The following is an 18,560-nucleotide window of genomic DNA, read 5'->3' as shown; positions in this document are numbered from 1 at the left end:
TCAAAACAAGACAAACAGAAACAAACTCATAAATACAGACTGGCAGTTACCAGAAGCAGGGAATGAGAGGATAAGCAAAATAGGTGAAGGGGAGTAAGAGGTACAAACCTCCAGTTATAAAATAAATGAGGATAAAAAGTACAGCATAGGATATGTAGTCGATAATATAATAACTTTGTGTGGTGACAGATGGTAACCACACTTATCCTGGTGAGCATTTTGTAACATATGTAATAGTTGAATTACTGTGTTGTACATCTGAAACTAATATATAAACTATACTTCAGTTTTTTTAAATCCATTTAAAAAATAAAAACTATACTTTTATATATCAGCAATAAAGAATTAGAAATTAAAATTAAAAATAAATAGCACTTTATAATAGCATCCAAAAAAATGAAACACTTAGGGATAACTATAACAAAACATATATAAGACCTATACATTAAGGACACCTGGTGGCTCAGACCGTTGAGTGTTAGACTCTTGATTTCTACTCAGGTCATGATCTCGTGGTTCATGAGATCAAGCCCTACATAGGGCTCTGCACCGACAGTGCAGAATCTGCTTGAGATTCTCTCCCTCCCTCTCTCTCTGCTCCCCCACCTCTTGCACATGCTCTTTCTCTCTCTTTCTCTCTCTCTCTCTCAAAGTAAATAAATAAACTTTAAAAAAAGACCTATACGTGAAAAAACCACAAAACTTTGTTTAAGGAAATTTTCAAAAGTCTAAATAAATGGACAGAAAAACCTTGTTCATGGATTAGAAGACTAAATGACTCAAAACTCTTAAGATATCTTTTATATATGTATATGTGCATCTTATCATATGTAAAATTATACCTTAATAAGCTGATTTGTTTAAAAACTGATCAGTATATTTATTGTTGACACAGACTTTCCTGGAACAGAGTCGTATACCAGTTATGCATTACCTAAGTAAGACCAAGGAACCTCAAGCTAAGAATTTAAATGTAGATCCCATATGATAGACCTTTTAGGCATCTCCTAAGAATAAACTCAAAGCCTCTACAGAGGGCTTGGTGAAGGCCCCACAAATAATTTTTTCAAGAGCAATGACCAGAACATGATCATTGACACCTGGTACACAGGAAAACAAGGCAATATGAGTACTCGATAGCAGAAGCAGAACCAGTTGGAACAAACTTGAAAAGGCTTCAGACATTGCAATTATAAATGAAACAACTAAGGAAATTATAAAAAGTGACATAGCAGACTTGAAAAGAACCAAATAGAGTTTCCAAATATAAAAATTATAATAGTCAAAATTTGAAACTCAGTGGTTGGATGTAATAACATTTTGCCCACAGCAAAAGAAAGTACTAGTGAAATTTTTTAAAAGAGTTATGAAAAAAATTCACAGAATGTACCACAGAGAGTCAGAAAATAAAAATTGAGAACATCTAACATGTAACACTCACGTTAGATAGTGTGAGGTCTAATTTATATTTTCTTGGAATCCCAGAAGGAAATGTGGCAAAACTTTAGAAAAGACTGGCATTTAATTTCTGAATAGCAACAATGGAAACCCAAGAAAATATAATATGCAGAGACAAAATAACTACTCACTAGATTTCTAGAGCCACTAAAATATCTCTCAAGATAGATGGTTATTAAAATAGACCAAATTCAAAATCTAACTGTAACAAAACAATTAATCCTATCATCTTAATATTTGTCTTTAATTTTTCTCTTTACCTAGAATATATATATTGCTTTTAACATAATTAAATTCCTTAATATAATAATGAAAATGTCAGATGAAATTAGACATACGGAAAATCACAGAATTCTCAGGACTATTTGGATACTAGTTTCTTTAACTATAAAATAAGGTTTTGAACAAGATGATTCTTAAGGTTGTTTTTAGTTCTGCACATGGCTACTGCATTATTGCAGTAAAAATTTCATTTAGTTAAATCAGTGGCATAAGTAACTTGAAAAATTAAGTGCTCTATCAGAGTTGCAACTGATAATCTATATTTACATTATCAGGCTTGGAATATAAAATAGAAGATAGAAGATTCACAAGGCACAGAAAAGAGTCATTTCCCTCCTATATTAAGTGAATACATATCAGAAAAAATAACTTAATTAGGTAAATTAAAACATTCTATTAATGAATCTGGAAAATTCTAACAGTACAGCAATGACTCATATAAGCACTGATACTAAGGAGCAAGTAACCTTTGTGCTACATGCAAATAGGGGATCTTTGTACATTTCACTACCCAAACACAGAAACATAGTTTTTATTTGGATGAAGGAAAAATAGTGTTAATGATCAAAAGTGTATGCTCACCTTGTAAAAACTCCTCCTTGCAAGCAATGAAGTAGAAGAAAACAACGCTGACTTTCTTGGCCTGCTTTTTTTAAATCAGCCTTGAACCAAGAATAACTAAAACACTGAACCACAAGTGTTCCAAAGAACATAAAGCTTACTGTTAAAATACCAAAAACATATTGTCCATCATGGAAAAACCTGACAGACACCCAGATGTCCACAATTAAATCAGTTATATAGATTACAATGCCAAGAACTGACATCATAAAATTCAATTTAGTGTATTTCATTATGAATCACTATAGCTCTTGGTTAGCTACTTTTTTCTCTCACACACACACAAAGAACAAATATTTGTGTCCATTAGGATAGCAATGAATTTTAGTTTCTGTTCCCTGAATTTATTCAGAAGAAAGAATAAATATTATAGATTGGAACACTAAAACTAAAGTGACTAATTTTAATTTTCTTTTCTAAATCTCCTATCCAGATCCAATGTTAAAAGTCTTCATTCAGTTTTCTCAATGATCTTCATTACAGATGACAACACCTAAAATGAAAGATACATAAAAGATTCTAAAAATCTTGAGTATAATATTAGTCCATGACTTTATCAAACATGTACTTTTTCTAAAAACAACATATCACCACTACATACAGTTCTTATAATAGCTTTGGTAAAGTAAAGCCTCAGAAATAAACTTATTAGTTGACAACTTCCTGTCAGACTACTTACCTTTTAAAAACCATAACCTACTAACAAAAATATCTATCACTTGTCTATCTAAAGTGGCAAAAAACTAGAAATGATCTAAATGTGGCAACATAAGGAACTGGTAAATAACGGTAGATTCACAAAATGCAACATTACACAACTACCAAAAAATATTTAACAAAGGTGCAACAGCTGTGAAAATTTTTAATCTGGTTCTTAAATTTTATTTTAATTCATTAGTTAACACACAGTGTTATATTAGTTTCAGGTGTACAATATAGTGATTCAACTATTCTGTACATCACCCAGTGCTCATCACCACAAATTCACTTCTTAATCCCCCATCATCTATTTCACCCATCCCCCCACCCACCTCCCCTCTGGTAACAATCAGTTTGTTCCCTATAGTTAACTTTATATGGTTTCGATTCAGCAATTCTACCTAAGAATCAAGCCTAGGGAAATAGTCACAAATGTGTACAAAGATATGTGCTCTTTGCAAAACCTGTTTTTAGAACAGCAAAAAGTTGAAAACTATTTAGATGACAAGAGACCTAGTTCAATAAGTTAATTTACCTCCATAGCAAAGAATATACTATGCAACTTTTAAAAAGAATGAAGCAGCTCTGTATAAATTGACTTCAAAAGATCTCCAAGATATGTTAAGCAAAAAAAAGCAAGTGCCAGAAGGAAAAATATAGCATTTATGGTTTTCAATTATATATGGAGAAAGTAAGGAAGTTGGGAATAGAAAGTAAATGCAATTTCAATCCTGTAATTAATTACTCTTCTATATTGTTGGGAGTTTTTTACAAGAGATATGTACTCATGTATTACTTATATAATCTCTTAAAATAAAAATAATAGTAAATTATACTTTTAAAGAATTTGAATGACTGGAAAAAATGTTTATGCTACTAATGTTAGCTAACATTTACTTAGCCCTATGTGTCAGGCATTAAACTAAATCTTATACAAGATTTAGACGTAAGATTAAATTTGATGTAAGATTAATTCTTACATCAAATTTAGGAGATAGGTACTACTATTATGACCCCTATTTTATAAATGTGGGCTGAATGCAATCCACAGACAAAATCTGTCTGACTTGAAAGATGCTCCCACATTTCGTGGGGTGTGTGTGTCTGGGCCCTTTGTACCAGCCAGTGGTGCTCTCTGGTAAAGGCATGGAATTGGTGGCTGCAGCCTCTAGGCTGGGTAGAAGCAGGGGACTTAAACCAGACCCAGAGCCAGAGCCAGTACAGTGGTAGCAAATGGATTGACCATTACTGCTGCAGGATTTGCAGGCTGTTATAATTTTGTAAGCCATAAACCATACGGAGCCTAAAGCAAAACAAGCTTTTCAAAGTCTACCAAAATCTGCCTTCAGTGGTCGCTATTACAGAGGTGGGTTTGAACCCGAAATGACAAAATGAGAAGCAGCACTAATAGCAGGAGTAAGCTAAAAAAAAATAATAATAATAATAATAATAATAAAATAAAAATAAAAAATAAGTAGTAGGCATAAGTTCTACTGCCAATAAAGGAAAAATAAGAGATGCTCATCAACGAATTACAATTTTAAATCACCTAGACAAGAGAGGATCTCCTTACAGCAGCCAAAATCAATGAAGCTAAAGATTTACTACAAGGTCAAGCTAAAAAATGAAGTAAATATGCAATGATTTTTTTTTTTAATTTTAGGGAGACAGAGAGAGAGAGAGAGAGAGAGAGTTGGGGAGAGGGGCAGAGAGATAGAGAGAGAGAATCCCAAGCAGGCTCCACGTTCAGCATGGAGCCTGATGCGGGGCTTGATCCTGGGATCATGACCTGAGCCAAAATCAAGAGTCAGACACTCAACAAACTAAGCCACCCAGGTGCTGCATGGGCAATGAATTTTAAGTTCTTATTAGTTTATGTTTAAGAGTGCCAGGTTTTTATAATAAAATGTTTCAAAGCTACAAAAAAAGGAAAAAAAAAAGTTTGAGTCAACAGGGTTTTTTTTTTAATTTTCCTAAGTAATTGCCAATATTTCATATAAAAATCCAGATTTTTCACGGCTATCAAAAAACTGAAAGAACTGCTACAATAGGCTAATATTCCTTCATTAGTAGTGGATGCCTCCTACTAATGGGGGCATGCTCTCTCAAGTTCACCACAGTAGCAAGCCACCTAACTTCAGTCATTTCAGCAGCTGGGTCTCAATGCTAATACAGCTACCTACTAGCTGTGTGTCCTTAAACATGTTCTTTTACCTGCCTATGCCTTATTTTCTTTCACCTGAAATATGGAAATAATAATGGCATATACCTCACAGGGTTGTTGTGAAAACTAAGAAAGGTAATATGTATAATACACATAAACCTCTAGCACTTGGCATACAGTTAGAGCTCAATAAATGTTAAGTTACCATCATTACCTTGCCTGCCTCCCTGATCTCTATAAGCATCTGAGTTTGCCATCTTTGACTTCACTTTCAAGAATGTTAAGTAAAAATAAATACTGTGGCATGTTCTTATGTTGAAGTACTAACTACCAGTGTGACTGTATTTAAAGATAGGCCTCTCAGGAGGTAATTAAGTTTAAAAGGAATAATAAGGACCGAGCCCTAATCCAATAGGACTGATGACCTTATAAAACAAAGTGACAGAGGTGCCTGGGTGGCTCAGTTGGTTGAACATCCGACTTTAGCCCAGATCATGATCTCGCATTCATGGGTTCAAGCCCCATGTGCTGACACAGCCTGGAGCCTGCTTCAGATTCTGTGTCTCCCTGTCTCTCTGCCCCTCCCCCTGCTCGCACTCTGTCTCTGTCTCTCAAAAAATAAAATAAAACGTTAAATTTTTTTTCAATGAAGTGACAACACAGACCTATCTCCCCCACACACCCTCCTCCCATACACTCACATGAGGACACAGCAAGAAGGCAGTCATCTGCAACCAACAAAAAGAGGACTCACAAGAAACCAACCCTGCTGGCAGCATGATATTGGACTTCTGGACTCCAGAACTATAAACAATTAATTTCTGTTGTTTAAGCCACATAGTCTGTGGTAGTCTGTTATGGCAGCCTGAATAGACTAACACCTGATATGCTCTATAAAGAACATTTATTACTTTAAAAACCAGGAGGGGGCAATGTTACTAAAAACACACACAACCCAATACTTACAGTGTTCTCGTTATTTTACCACGTATAAGTATTTTGTTTAAAAGTCTTCAAAATTATATGAAAAGGTATTTCACTCTTCTTACAGAAAAAAAAAAAAAAAAAGCTCGCTATTACTACTTTTCCTGTCAAGAATGCTGTGGCCAACAGTATAGAAAAAAATAATCTTAAAATCTGAGTTTTCCCTATCCAGCAGGCCATGAATTTCCCTGCAGTATGCTTCTTATTTTAAAATGAAAGACATCATGCCCAACATAAGCATGGAGGTTAGGAGGATGAGATTTAATCAGAAGGTTCTGTTCAATTGAATTAAATACTTACTTAGAACCTACCATGTGCTATTTTAGGCTTTTGGGATATATCAAATGACAAAAGAGACAAAAATTCCTGCCCTTGTGGAACTTACATCCTAGCAGAGGAAGACAATCAATTAACAATAAAAACAGTAAGTGAATGAAATATTATACTGGAAGGTGATAAGTATTATGGAAAAAAATACAACTCTAGGAGTTGAGAGTAGAGATAGTCTCATCATGAGTTGAAATTTTATTTTTTTTAATTTTTTTAATATTTACTTATTTTTGATAGAACACAAGGTGGGGGGGAAGAGAAGAGAGAGGGAGACACAGAATCTGAAGTAGGTGCCAGGCTCTGAGCTGTCAGCACAGAGCCCGATGAGGGGCTCAAACCCACAGACCATGAGATCATGACCTGAGCTGAAGTCGGTCCCCCAACTGACTAAGCCACCGGGTGCCCCCCATTATGAGTTGCAATTTTAACTAGAATAGTCAGGACAGGCCTCACTGAGGAGGTAGGCAAATGAGTAATGAAATTAGTTATGTCTATATCATGTAGAAAAGTTTTCCAGGTGAAAAGAACAGCTAGTTTGAAAATCTAATGTACTAGATTTCAAATATATCCTCCAGAAACAAAAGCTCCACTAAAAATTGGCAAATTCCTTACCATGGTCATACTGGATGTGTTCAATGTGCATCCAAACCCTGTTCTAATATCATTCTAAAAAATATAGTATTTTTGTAAGTTTTTATTTAAATTCTAGTTAATATATAGTATATAATATACTATATATTATAGTATATTATATATATACTGATATAATATACATCATTATATATAATATATAATATAATATCAGTTTCAGGAGAATTTAGTGATTCATCACTTACATGTAACACCCAGTGCTCATCACAAGTGCCCTCCTTAATACTGATTACTCATTTGGCCCATCCCCCGCCCACCTCCCCTCCAGCAACTCTTAGTTTCTAATGGTCTCTAATGATTTGATAAGAGTCTCTAATGGTTTGCCTCCCTCTTTTTTTTCTCCCTGCCCCTATATGCATCTGTTTTGTTTCTTAAATTCCACATATGAGTGAAATCATATGGTATTTGTCTTTCTCTGACTGACTTATTTTGCTAGACATAATACACTCTAGCTCCAACCACATCACTGCAAATGGCAAGATTTCATTCTTTTCGATAGCTGAGTAATGTTCCATTGTATAGATATACACATCTTCTTTATCCATTCATCAGTCAATAGATCTTTGGGCTCTTTCCATAATTTGGCTATTGTTGATAATGCTGCTGTGAACATCGGGGTGCATGTGCCCCTTCCAATCAGTATTTTTGTATCCGTTTTGGGTAAATACCTAGTAGTGCAATTGTTAGGTCATAGAGTAGTCCTATTTTTAATTTTAAAAAAGAAATTTGTTAAGCTTCACTACCTAGGGAAAAGAATATCACATATATAATGGAAGAACAGATAATAGTAACAATAGCTACCACTGCTGAGGGTTTACTATGTGTGAAGTATTTTTAGACAATTTTATTTAATATTCACAAATCTCTATGAGAAGGGTATTATTGGCCAGAATTCTGAGGCTTGTGAGTTATCTCTAATGAGTAAACGGACTTTAATGTAGATAATTTCCTTAACGTTACAGACCTAAGCACTCCATGGGTACATTTCTTAATCACTATCCCCACAAAGATAGTTTCCTTTACCTGGCCTGGATATGGAAGTCACTTGCAATTCTGAAACAAATTTTACAAAATGGCAAAAATAATTTCTAAGTTATTGGCAAAACATCAGACTCAATAGACTGATCTGACATGGCAACTTCTATATTCCTAACTTAGTCAGGCAGAACATAATGCCAACTGGAAAGAAAACTACATAGCAAGGAAATAAACATAGCAGCTCTCATAAAGAGGCTCTCCAGCTCCTTCAATGACCACATAGTTGTATAAATTATATAAAGGATGGTTCCTATCTATCCCTACAGTATAATCACTGTTCCATTTATCACCTTAGGACAAATAATACCACCTACAAAATTTGACTTCATAGAGAATTTGTGATACTTGCTGACTTAATAGGACAGTTTCAATCCAATTTCAGTCAAAGGTCAACCCAGCTATGTGGCTAACTGGCTGCCAGCCAAAATAAATAACCTTTGCCCGCTGTGTGGGATCTCTTTGCAATAATCCAGACATCTGAAGAAATAAAAACTAGCAAACTTTCGTTTGTTAACCAAATTCAATACGTATAAAATACAGACTTACTTGCCAAGTATAAAAAGCTGTCTTTAACTCAAAGTCCCTTCTGGAAAATCTTCATCCTTGGCATCTTTTATTTCTTCTTCACTGAAAATAAGTGTCATTAAAGGGTATGTAAACCTTTAAGATCGAATACTAAAATGAAACTGAAATCATCTGTTAGTCATATTATGGGATTTCCTCATCTAGTGATAACAGAGTTTATGTCACTGGAACTAACAGTACACCCTTTCATAACTATCACATTGGGAGAAGGAATCACATGGCCCCTTTTATAAGTTAACTAGGTTACAAGGTTTTACTGTATTCAAAATTTAAGTTTCAAGAAAATACAATTTGCTTCCCAGCATATCCAAGTAGATGACAAGTGTATGAAAAGGAAGGAGAGAGATTGTTCAATTTGAAGTACTCTGATAAAGAAATTTACGAAGTATTTTTAACTTAGTACCACCTACCTTTTTCAAACTATATACCTTCTCAAACCCTATGCCCCAAGAACATATGATTATTGATTTCTCTTCCCCAAATAAATACTACAGTTCTTCTATTTCCAAGCCTTTTCTCAACATTATTTACTGTTTAGAATACCCTTCCTACCTCCATCTACCTGATCAAGTTCTATCAGTCCTTTAAGAATCAGTTCAAAGCCCTACCACCTTTAAGCTTTCCCAGATCTTCCCAGTTAATTTGATTCTCCCCTTCCCCCTTGCAATCCCACCACTTCAACTATACTTCACTAGGATTTACCCACACATGCTTTAAAATAAGATAATGTATGTCTCCTTCCTAGTTATAAACCTCTAGAAAGCCAACTAACATTTTTAACACCCCCCCCATATGTCTACAACAATACGTTGCACATTGCAGGCAGATGATAAATGATTGTAAATAAATTAACTGAACAGAATATAAAATCTTTCATCTTATTTCTTGAAGGGCTTTAACTTCAAGTCACATTTCTAAACATATCCACAAAGACAATTTTGTATCAGCAGCTTAGAACTCTTCTGAGCTCAACACATATAACCAACTGTCTATATATTTCTTTACCAGAATATCCCATAATCATCCTAATTTCAGTTGTCCAAACCAAGTTCACTACCCAATCTCTGTTCCTCCTCTTCTGCTGGTGTCTAATGTCTCAAATCAAGTCACTCAACTTTTATATTATTTGTTGGGTCCATTCTCTGCCAAATGAAGAGCTTGGCAACAGATTAAAAGAACTTGAGATGGAACCCACAAAGGAAATTCTAACTTAAAACAAAAAGTCGAGGGATAGAAGAATGGAGCTGCCCACAAGTCCCAGAAATTATTGTTCCACCATTTTCTCAAAGGTTGGCTGACTTTCCAGCTCAGGAATTTTAAAAAAGGAAAATGGAAGTAGCTTCCTGACTGAATACCCATTAAGTGATGGCTACAAATAAATAAAATTGGGAAGTTGAAAATGCCTGATGTGGGGAATTTTTATGATTCTTCCAAACATTTTTTTTTAAAGGGCATATTGCCAGCCTACCTATTACAAAGGGGATAATTTACGCGATTATTTCAGCAAAGGTTTTTGAAACACTTTTCCATTAAAAGTACATCTTTGAGACACAAGGCAAAGAAAATGTTATACATGATACAGGTGTGTCTTTCAAGAAATCTGGAATAGTAAACTAATGATTTGCAAAATAAATATTGTACAAATTAATAGCAGTCTTTTCTTCAGAAATACCCGCAAAACAAAAACAAAACAAAACAAAAAAGTTAAACTGTGTTTCCTAAATTTTAGAACCACAAGCATCTACTGTCAATTTCTCATTTGTTTTGAAAAAGAAGCGGGCTGGGACAGTGGAGATGATCTAGATCGCTTTTGAGGTAGGGCTTACATACGATTGCCGAAACTCAATGAAACTGATCATAGGATCTGTGCATTTCCTTTTAGGTAACGTGTAACTAGATTTTTTTTTTTTTTTTAATAGGTAGCAGCGGTTAATATTGGGATAGTTAGTGCTGAACCGCTTAGAAATGGACTCCTTATAGAGAAAATAACTCCCTTAGGTCTTAGGCACACAACTCCTCAAGGCCGACCGAGGTGTCTGGGCAGGAACACGGCCCGCGGAGGGAGGGACAAGCTCCTTGAACGTGACCAGATGGGGGCAAAGCAGCAGACGCTGAGCGGGGGTTCATAGCTGTCACCTGGGCAAGTCTCCAAATCTCCGTTTTTCATTTATAAAGCGGCCATAAAAATAGCGCCTACGTCTTAATGTTGTGAGGGTTAAATAGTGTCTAGAGAAAGCACTCAGCATAGCAGTAAGGACTAAGTAAATATTAGCTGCCGCTATTATGAAAGATTCACAAGCTCCTTCTCCCTCACACACACACTCACACACCGCCAGGGCCTAAAAACAACGAGGTGCCAGTGTTTTGTAACCAACCCCACACCTGCCTGTCCTTTGCTCCACTACGAGACCTCCTGGGTTAAAACGTCTCTGGACCACTGAGATGAACTCGCCTGTCTGGACACAAATCCCTGTGAAGGCACCAGGCTCTGTGACAGGCGACAGCGCCCGACGAGCCGGAACCCAACCCGGCCTCAAGACGCCTCGAGCCACGCGCCTTCGCTCGCCCGCCCTCCCGCCGGTGCCCGCGCAGCCCGGGAGGCGTCCTTTGACCTCTGGCCCCGCCCCCAGCACAGCTGAGCTCTCCTCCCGTCTGGCGAGCGCGGCGTCAGCTGACTGCCGGCCCCGCCCCGAGCCCAGTCACCAGTTCCGCGCTCTGGTCTCCGCGCGTCGCGGGTGGCGGAAACCGAGATGTCGACTGTCCTGCAGCGCATCGAGCGGCTGTCCAGCAGGGTGGTGCGCGTTCTGGGCTGTAACCCGGGACCCATGACCCTGCAGGGCACCAACACCTACTTGGTAGGGATCGGCAGCAGGTAAACGTCCCTCTTCCTCTCCGACAAACACCCGGGCCTGCGGGACACACGGAACTGGGGTTGCGACAACTGCTCGCCGGAGACGGAGAGGCTGTGAGCCGGCACCCTGGAGCTCGGTGACCTGCCCGGGCCAGGCTGCCCCACTCAGGACCACCGTCAGACGCCCCGATTCCAGCCATCCCCTAAATCACTGTAGTACCGGGTGGTAGCCCCTCTAACTGACAAATAGCCGATGGGGGAGAAATAATGGGGGAGGGAGAACCTTCCTGTTTTTGAAACCCCACTTACTTTGCATTCAATGTCAGAGTGAGTGTATTTAAGATGTTGAGAAATTAGGATCGCCTAGAGTTAGTAATCCAGAAAAGCGTTTACTTTGCTCACCTTCTGCCTTTGACCTAGTGTTTTGCTCAGAGTATAACTTGCCCTTCAGGAAAGTAGATTTCTTGTGCTGAGACCTTTTTCTTAATTCAGCAGCAGAGGGCAGGATTTTCTTGCTTGCAAATTGCTCAAGTCTAGAGCTCCCCCCCCCCCTCCCCGCCAGCTCTTGGGAAAGAGGAGCCCACTAACAGATTTTGGGTTTTGTTACTATTGTGTGGCTTCATTTAAGTTATTTTGTTGGTGGAATAACCTATCTGTATTTCTAAGATTTTTCTCTTATTCAGCTGCATTGTTTTAGTGTAATTCTGCAGAAGTGGGGAGGTGTTGTACTGCACAAATGTGCATTGAACAGTTTTTGTAGGCTTCGTCTTTAGTATATATCCTGTGTAATACAAAATAAAAATAAGATAACAGTTCTCCTTGAACCTAGAATTTAATCGTATATTTCAAGATGTGATTTCCAAAAACAGTTTAGTAAGAATAATTGGAGTCTTCGTTTGAGGTGTCTGCTGTATTTGCTCAATGTTAGATGGAGCAGGATGAAAGGAAGTGGAAGTATTAAAGTCAGGAAAACAAAACTTAAGGAATCGGAAATGCTAAAGCCAGGAAAACAAAACTTAAGTTCAGAGTAACAAGGTAGGATCAAGTAGGTACAAAAGCTTTACTTTGGGCTGCCTCCAGAACTAGAAGGATAGAAAATTCAGCAGAAAACATACCTCAGAGCTAGGATAGAGTCTGTCTTGGCTGGGACTCCCTCACCCCAGGAAGTCCCTAGGCATTTCTTCTCTCTTCAGCATGTCATCTTAAACTAGTTCCCACGTCAGTACCATGATAAAATGGAATATAGTCAGAATTACCCTGAGAAGTCTCTTAGGAGGCACTGAGTTGGAGGTCGTGTACTATCTAACAATGAGTTCAGTGCAGCCTGCTTTTCTTCCAGCAATGAAGCAGATGGCTGGTCCTGTTTGAAAACCAGATGACGAAGTTGGCTTGCATTTAGGGGCCATGTTGTATGAAAAATACGTACTGTATCTTTAAACACTGGAATCACTTTCACTGTAGCAGAGTGCTTGTGGTAAAAGGGACATAGAGAACCTGGAAGTGACTAAGGGAAACTTTCACAGTCTCCCACTTTATACTGCTTATGTTACCACTCACGTCAACTCATGGGGTGAAATGGCCAGTGGAATCACTCATATATGACATATATATGACCAATTCATACAGTGGAGCTAGAATAACGTGCAGATGATGTTACTCTATAAAGTAGAAGTCAGGTGGCAAGAGATGAATATTAATTTGGTACAAATAAGAGATCAGATATTGGTATCCACTTGTTCTGCACAAAACAGTTCTAAGATCACAGGTGGTGCTTATATCACCAAACCTAATGGCATTTCTCCATTCCTATCTTATTTGGACTTCAGTACCTTTTGACACTATTGACCATTCCCTCGATTTACTAACACCACAGTCTCCTGGTTTCCTCTTACCTCTCTAGCTATTATTTCTCAATCTTCTTTATAGAATCAGCCTCTTTACCAGATCTTTAAGTGTGTGAGTTCCTCAGGATATAATTGGAGTTTGTCTTATGTTCTCATGCTATATTCTCCATCTAGGGGATCTTGTCTACTTCCTTGGCTTCACGTATTATCTATCCATTAATAGCTCCCAACGTTATAGCTCCAGTTTAGGTAAAATACAAACTTGATCTTCAGACTAGGATATCCAGCTCCTTTTCTTAAATCTCTACTTGGATGACACAGCCACTTGAAACTGAGTGTTTCACAAGCTGAACTCCTGTGCTTTCCACCAAACCTGGTCCTCTTCCAGTCATCCATATCTTGGTAAACAGAACCATCCCCATATTTGATCAGTGCAAATGCTTAGCACCCTCCCTGCCACTTCTCAGCTTCCTGCACACACTTCCATGCCATTTGGAGGATCTCTCCATGTCCACTTCTGTCGCCCAGACTGCGCCAGTATGACTCTTGCTTACGCTTCTAGAAAGCCTAAAGGCTTCTCTGGAACTGTTTTTGTCCTTCTTTAATCCATTCTCCCCCATGTGGCAGGAATAGTATTTTCAAAATTAAAATTAGAAGGTCTTGCATTTGTGGCTTCCACTTGTCTCATCAACCTCATCTACAACCCTTCTCCCATCCCAGCCAGATGGGTTGTATTCATTCTGCCCCCTGACTTTCATGCAGGTTTTCCTCTAAGTCTCCCACTTATCCCTCTCCTCTTTACCAAGCTATCTTCACTCATGCTGTAGAGTTCGGGATGAACTCTTCCAAAATATTTCTTCACGGAAGCTGTCCCTGGCCCCTTAGACTATGTTAGGTTGACATAATGCACTGTGTTAGCACTCTATGCTTTTCATGGTCCTTGTCTTAGTGGGGAAAAAAAAAATGATTTTTTTTTCTTTTTCTTTTTTTGTTTTTTGTTTGGAAATTTATTGTCAAATTGGTTTCCATACAACACCCAGTGCTCATCCCAAAAGGTGCCCACCCACCCCTCAACAGCCCTCAGTTTGTTCTCAGTTTTTAAGAGTCTCTTATGCTTTGGCTCTCTCCCACTCTAACCTATTTTTGTTTGTTTGTTTGTTTGTTTGTTTTTTCCCCTCCCCCATGGGTTTCTGTTATGTTTCTCAGGATCCACCTAAGAGTGAAAACATGGTATCTGTCTTTCTCTCTATGGCTTATTTCACTTAGCATCACACTCTCCAGTTCCATCCACATTGCTACAAAGGGCCATATTTCATTCTTTCTCATTGCCACGTAGTACTCCATTGTGTATATAAACCACAATTTCTTTATCCATTCATCAGTTGATGGACATTTAGGCTCTTTCCATAATTTGGCTATTGTTGAGAGTGCTGCTATAAACATTGGGGTACAAATGCCCCTATGCATCAGCACTCCTGTATCCCTTGGGTAAATTCCTAGCAGTGCTACTGCTGGGTCATAGGGTAGGTCTATTTTTAATTTTCTGAGGAACCTCCACACTGTTTTCCAGAGTGGCTGCACCAGTTTGCATTCCCACCAACAGTGCAAGAGGGTTCCCATTTCTCCACATCCTCTCCAGCATCTATAGTCTCCTGATTTGTTCATTTTGGCCACTCTGACTGGCGTGAGGTGATATCTGAATGTGGTTTTGATTTGTATTTCCCTGATGAGGAGCGACGTTGAGCATCTTTTCATGTGCCTGTTGGTCATCTGGATGTCTTCTTTAGAGAAATGTTCATGTTTTCTGCCCATTTCTTCACTGGATTATTTGTTTTTTGGGTGTGGAGTTTGGTGAGCTCTTTATAGATTTTGGATACTAGCCCTTTGTCCGATATGTCATTTGCAAATATCTTTTCCCATTCTGTACGTTGCCTTTTAGTTTTGTTGGTTGTTTCCTTTGCTGTGCAGAAGCTTTTTATCTTCATGAGGTCCCAGTAGTTCATTGTTGCTTTTAATTCCCTTGCCTTTGGGGATGTGTCAAGTAAGAAATTGCTGCAGCTGAGGTCAGAGAGGTCTTTTCGTGCTTTCTCCTCTAGGGTTTTGATGGTTTCCTGTCTCACATTCAGGTCCTTTATCCATTTTTAGTTTATTTTTGTGATTGGTGTGAGAAAATGGTCTAGTTTCAACCTTCTGCATGTTGCTGTCCAGTTCTCCCAGCACCATTTGTTAAAGAGACTTTTTTCCATTGGATGTTCTTTCCTGCTTTGTCAAAGATGAGTTGGCCATACGTCTGTGGGTCTATCTATTCTATCTATAGTTCTGGGATATCTATTCTATTCCATTGGTCTATGTGTCTGTTTTTGTGCCAATATCATGCTGTCTTGATGATTACAGCTTTGTAGTAGAGGCTAAAGTCTGGGATTGTGATGCCTCCTGCTTTGGTCTTCTTCAAAATTACTTTGGCTATTCAGGGCCTTTTGTGGTTCCATATGAATTTTAGGATTGCTTGTTCTAGTTTCGAGAAGAATGCTGTGCAATTTTGATTGGGATTGCATTGAATGTGTAGATAGCTTTGGGTAGTATTGACATTTTGACAATATTTATTCTTCCAATCCATGAGCACAGAATGTTCTTCCATTTCTTTATATCTTCTTCAATTTCCTTCATAAGCTTTCTATAGTTTTCAGCATACAGATCTTTTACATCTTTGGTTAGATTTATTCCTAGGTATTTTATGCTTTTTGGTGCAATTGTGAATGGGATCAGTTTCTTTCTTTGTCTTTCTGTTGCTTCATTATTAGTGTATAATAATGCAACTGATTTCTGTACATTGATTTTGTATCCTGCGACTTTGCTGAATTCATGTATCAGTTCTAGCAGACTTTTGGTGGAGTCTATTGGATTTTCCATGTATAATATCATGTCATCTGCAAAAAGTGAAAGCTTGACTTCATCTTTGCCAATTTTGATGCCTTTGATTCCCTTTTGTTGTCTGATTGCTGATGCTAGAACTTCCAACACTATGTTAAACAACAGCAGTGAGAGTGGGCATCCCTGTCATGTTCCTGATCTCAGGGAAAAAGCTCTCAGCTTTTCCCCATTGAGGATGATGTTAGCTGTGGGCTTTTCATAAATGGCTTTTATGATGTTTAAGTATGTTCCTTCTACCCCGACTTTCTCGAGGGTTTTTATTAAGAAAGGTTGCTGAATTTTGTCAAATGCCTTTTCTGCATCGGTTGACAGGATCATATGGTTCTTATCTTTTCTTTTATTAATGTGATGTATCACATTGATTGATTTGCGAATGTTGAACCAGCCCTGCATCCCAAGAATGAATCCCACTTGATCATGGTGAATAATTCTTTTTATATGCTGTTGAATTCGATTTGCTAGTGTCTTACTGAGAATTTTTGCATTCATATTCATCAGGGATATTGGCCTGTAGTTCTCTTTTTTTACTGGGTCTCTGTCTGGTTTAGGAATCAAAGTAATACTGGCTTCATAGAATGAGTCTGGAAGTTTTCCTTCCCTTTCTATTTTTTGGAAAACCTTGAGAAGGATAGGTATTATCTCTGCTTTAAACGTCTGGTAGAATTCCCCTGGGAAGCCATCTGGTCCTGGACTCTTATTTGTTGGGAGATTTTTGATGACTGATTCAATTTCTTCGCTGGTTATGGGTCTGTTCAAGCTTTCTATTTCCTCCTGATTGAGTTTTGGAAGAGTGTGGGTGTTTAGGAATTTGCCCATTTCTTCCAGGTTGTCCAGTTTGTTGGCATATAATTTTTCATAGTATTCCCTGATAATTGTTTGTATCTCTGAGGGATTAGTTGTAATAATTCCATTTTCATTCATGATTTTATCTATTTGGGTCATCTCCCTTTTCTTTTTGAGAAGCCTGGCTAGAGGTTTATCAATTTTGTTTATTTTTTCAAAAAACCAACTCTTGGTTTCATTGATCAGCTCTACAGTTTTTTTAGATTCTATATTGTTTATTTCTGCTCTGATCTTTATTATTTCTCTTCCTCTGCTGGGTTTAGGCTGCCTTTGCTGTTCTGCTTCTAGTTCCTTTAGGTGTGCTGTTAGATTTTGTATTTGGAATTTTTCTTGTTTCTTGAGATAGGCCTGAATTGCAATGTATTTTCCTCTCAGGACTGCCTTCACTGCATCCCAAAGCATTTGGATTGTTGTCTTTTCATTTTTGTTTGTTTCCATATATTTTTTAATTTCTTCTCTAATTGCCGGGTTGAAACATTCATTCTTTAGTAGGGTGTTCTTTAACCTCCATGCTTTTGGAGGTTTTCCAGACTTTTTCCTGTGGTTGATTTCAAGCTTCATAGCATTGTGGTCTGAAAGTATGCATGGTATGATCTCAATTCTTGTATACTTATGAAGGGCTGTTTTGTGACCCAGTATGTGATCTATCTTGGAGAGTGTTCCATGTGCACTCGAGAAGAAAGTATATTCTGTTGCTTTGGGATGCAGAGTTCTAAATATATCTGTCAAGTCCATCTGATCCAATGTATCATTCAGGGCCCTTGTTTCTTTATTGACCGTGTGTCTAGATGATCTATCCATTTCTGTAAGTGGAGTGTTAAAGTCCCCTGCAATTACCACATTCTTATCAATAAGGTTGCTTATGGTTGTGAGTAATTGTTTTATATATTTGGGGGCTCCCGTATTTGGTGCATAGACATTTATAATTATTAGCTCTTCCTGATGGATAGACCCTGTAATTATTATATAATGCCCTTCTTCATTTCTTGTTACAGCCTTTAATTTAAAGTCTAGTTTGTCTGATATAAGTATGGCTACTCCAACTTTCTTTTGACTTCCAGTAGCATGATAAATAGTTCTCCATCCCCTCACTTTCAATCTGAAGGTGTCCTCAGGTCTAAAATGAGTCTCTTGTAGACCCAGCAAATAGATGGGTCTTGTTTTTTTTATCCATTCCGATACCCTACGTCTTTTGGTTGGCGCATTTAGTCCATTTACGTTCAGTGTTATTATAGAAAGATATGGGTTTAGAGTCATTGTGATGTCTGTAGGTTTCATG

The 18,560-nt window shown here is 37.7% G+C and overlaps 2 protein-coding genes and 1 pseudogene across 3 annotated transcripts in view; 2 read left to right on the top strand and 1 right to left on the bottom strand.

Moving 5' to 3' along the window:
• Nucleotides 1-11,453, bottom strand: part of XKR9 (XK related 9) — a 40,440-nt gene extending 28,987 nt beyond the window's left edge. The window contains exons 1-3 of one of the 2 annotated variants that reach the window (XM_042924421.1): nt 11,195-11,453; nt 8,774-8,854; nt 2,323-2,854 (exon numbers count right to left, since the gene is read on the bottom strand). In XM_042924421.1, the coding sequence (XP_042780355.1) occupies nt 2,323-2,594 (272 nt within the window). In that variant the 5' untranslated portion in view covers nt 2,595-2,854; nt 8,774-8,854; nt 11,195-11,453. The remainder of the gene's footprint in view (nt 1-2,322; nt 2,855-8,773; nt 8,855-11,194) is intronic. The other variant, XM_042924422.1, reaches the window with a different exon arrangement.
• On the top strand, nt 4,135-4,688 carry LOC122210583 (annotated as a pseudogene).
• Nucleotides 11,454-11,486: 33 nt separating the features above from the next.
• LACTB2 (lactamase beta 2) overlaps nt 11,487-18,560 on the top strand; it is a 32,242-nt gene continuing 25,168 nt past the window's right edge. Inside the window, exon 1 of the mRNA XM_042924423.1 lies at nt 11,487-11,684. Coding sequence (XP_042780357.1) covers nt 11,563-11,684 — 122 coding nt within the window. The 5' untranslated portion in view covers nt 11,487-11,562. The remainder of the gene's footprint in view (nt 11,685-18,560) is intronic.

Source organism: Panthera leo, chromosome F2, assembly GCF_018350215.1.
Source record: "Panthera leo isolate Ple1 chromosome F2, P.leo_Ple1_pat1.1, whole genome shotgun sequence".
NCBI classification, from domain to species: domain Eukaryota; kingdom Metazoa; phylum Chordata; class Mammalia; order Carnivora; family Felidae; genus Panthera; species Panthera leo.
This window is presented reverse-complemented; position numbering and strand designations above follow the sequence as displayed.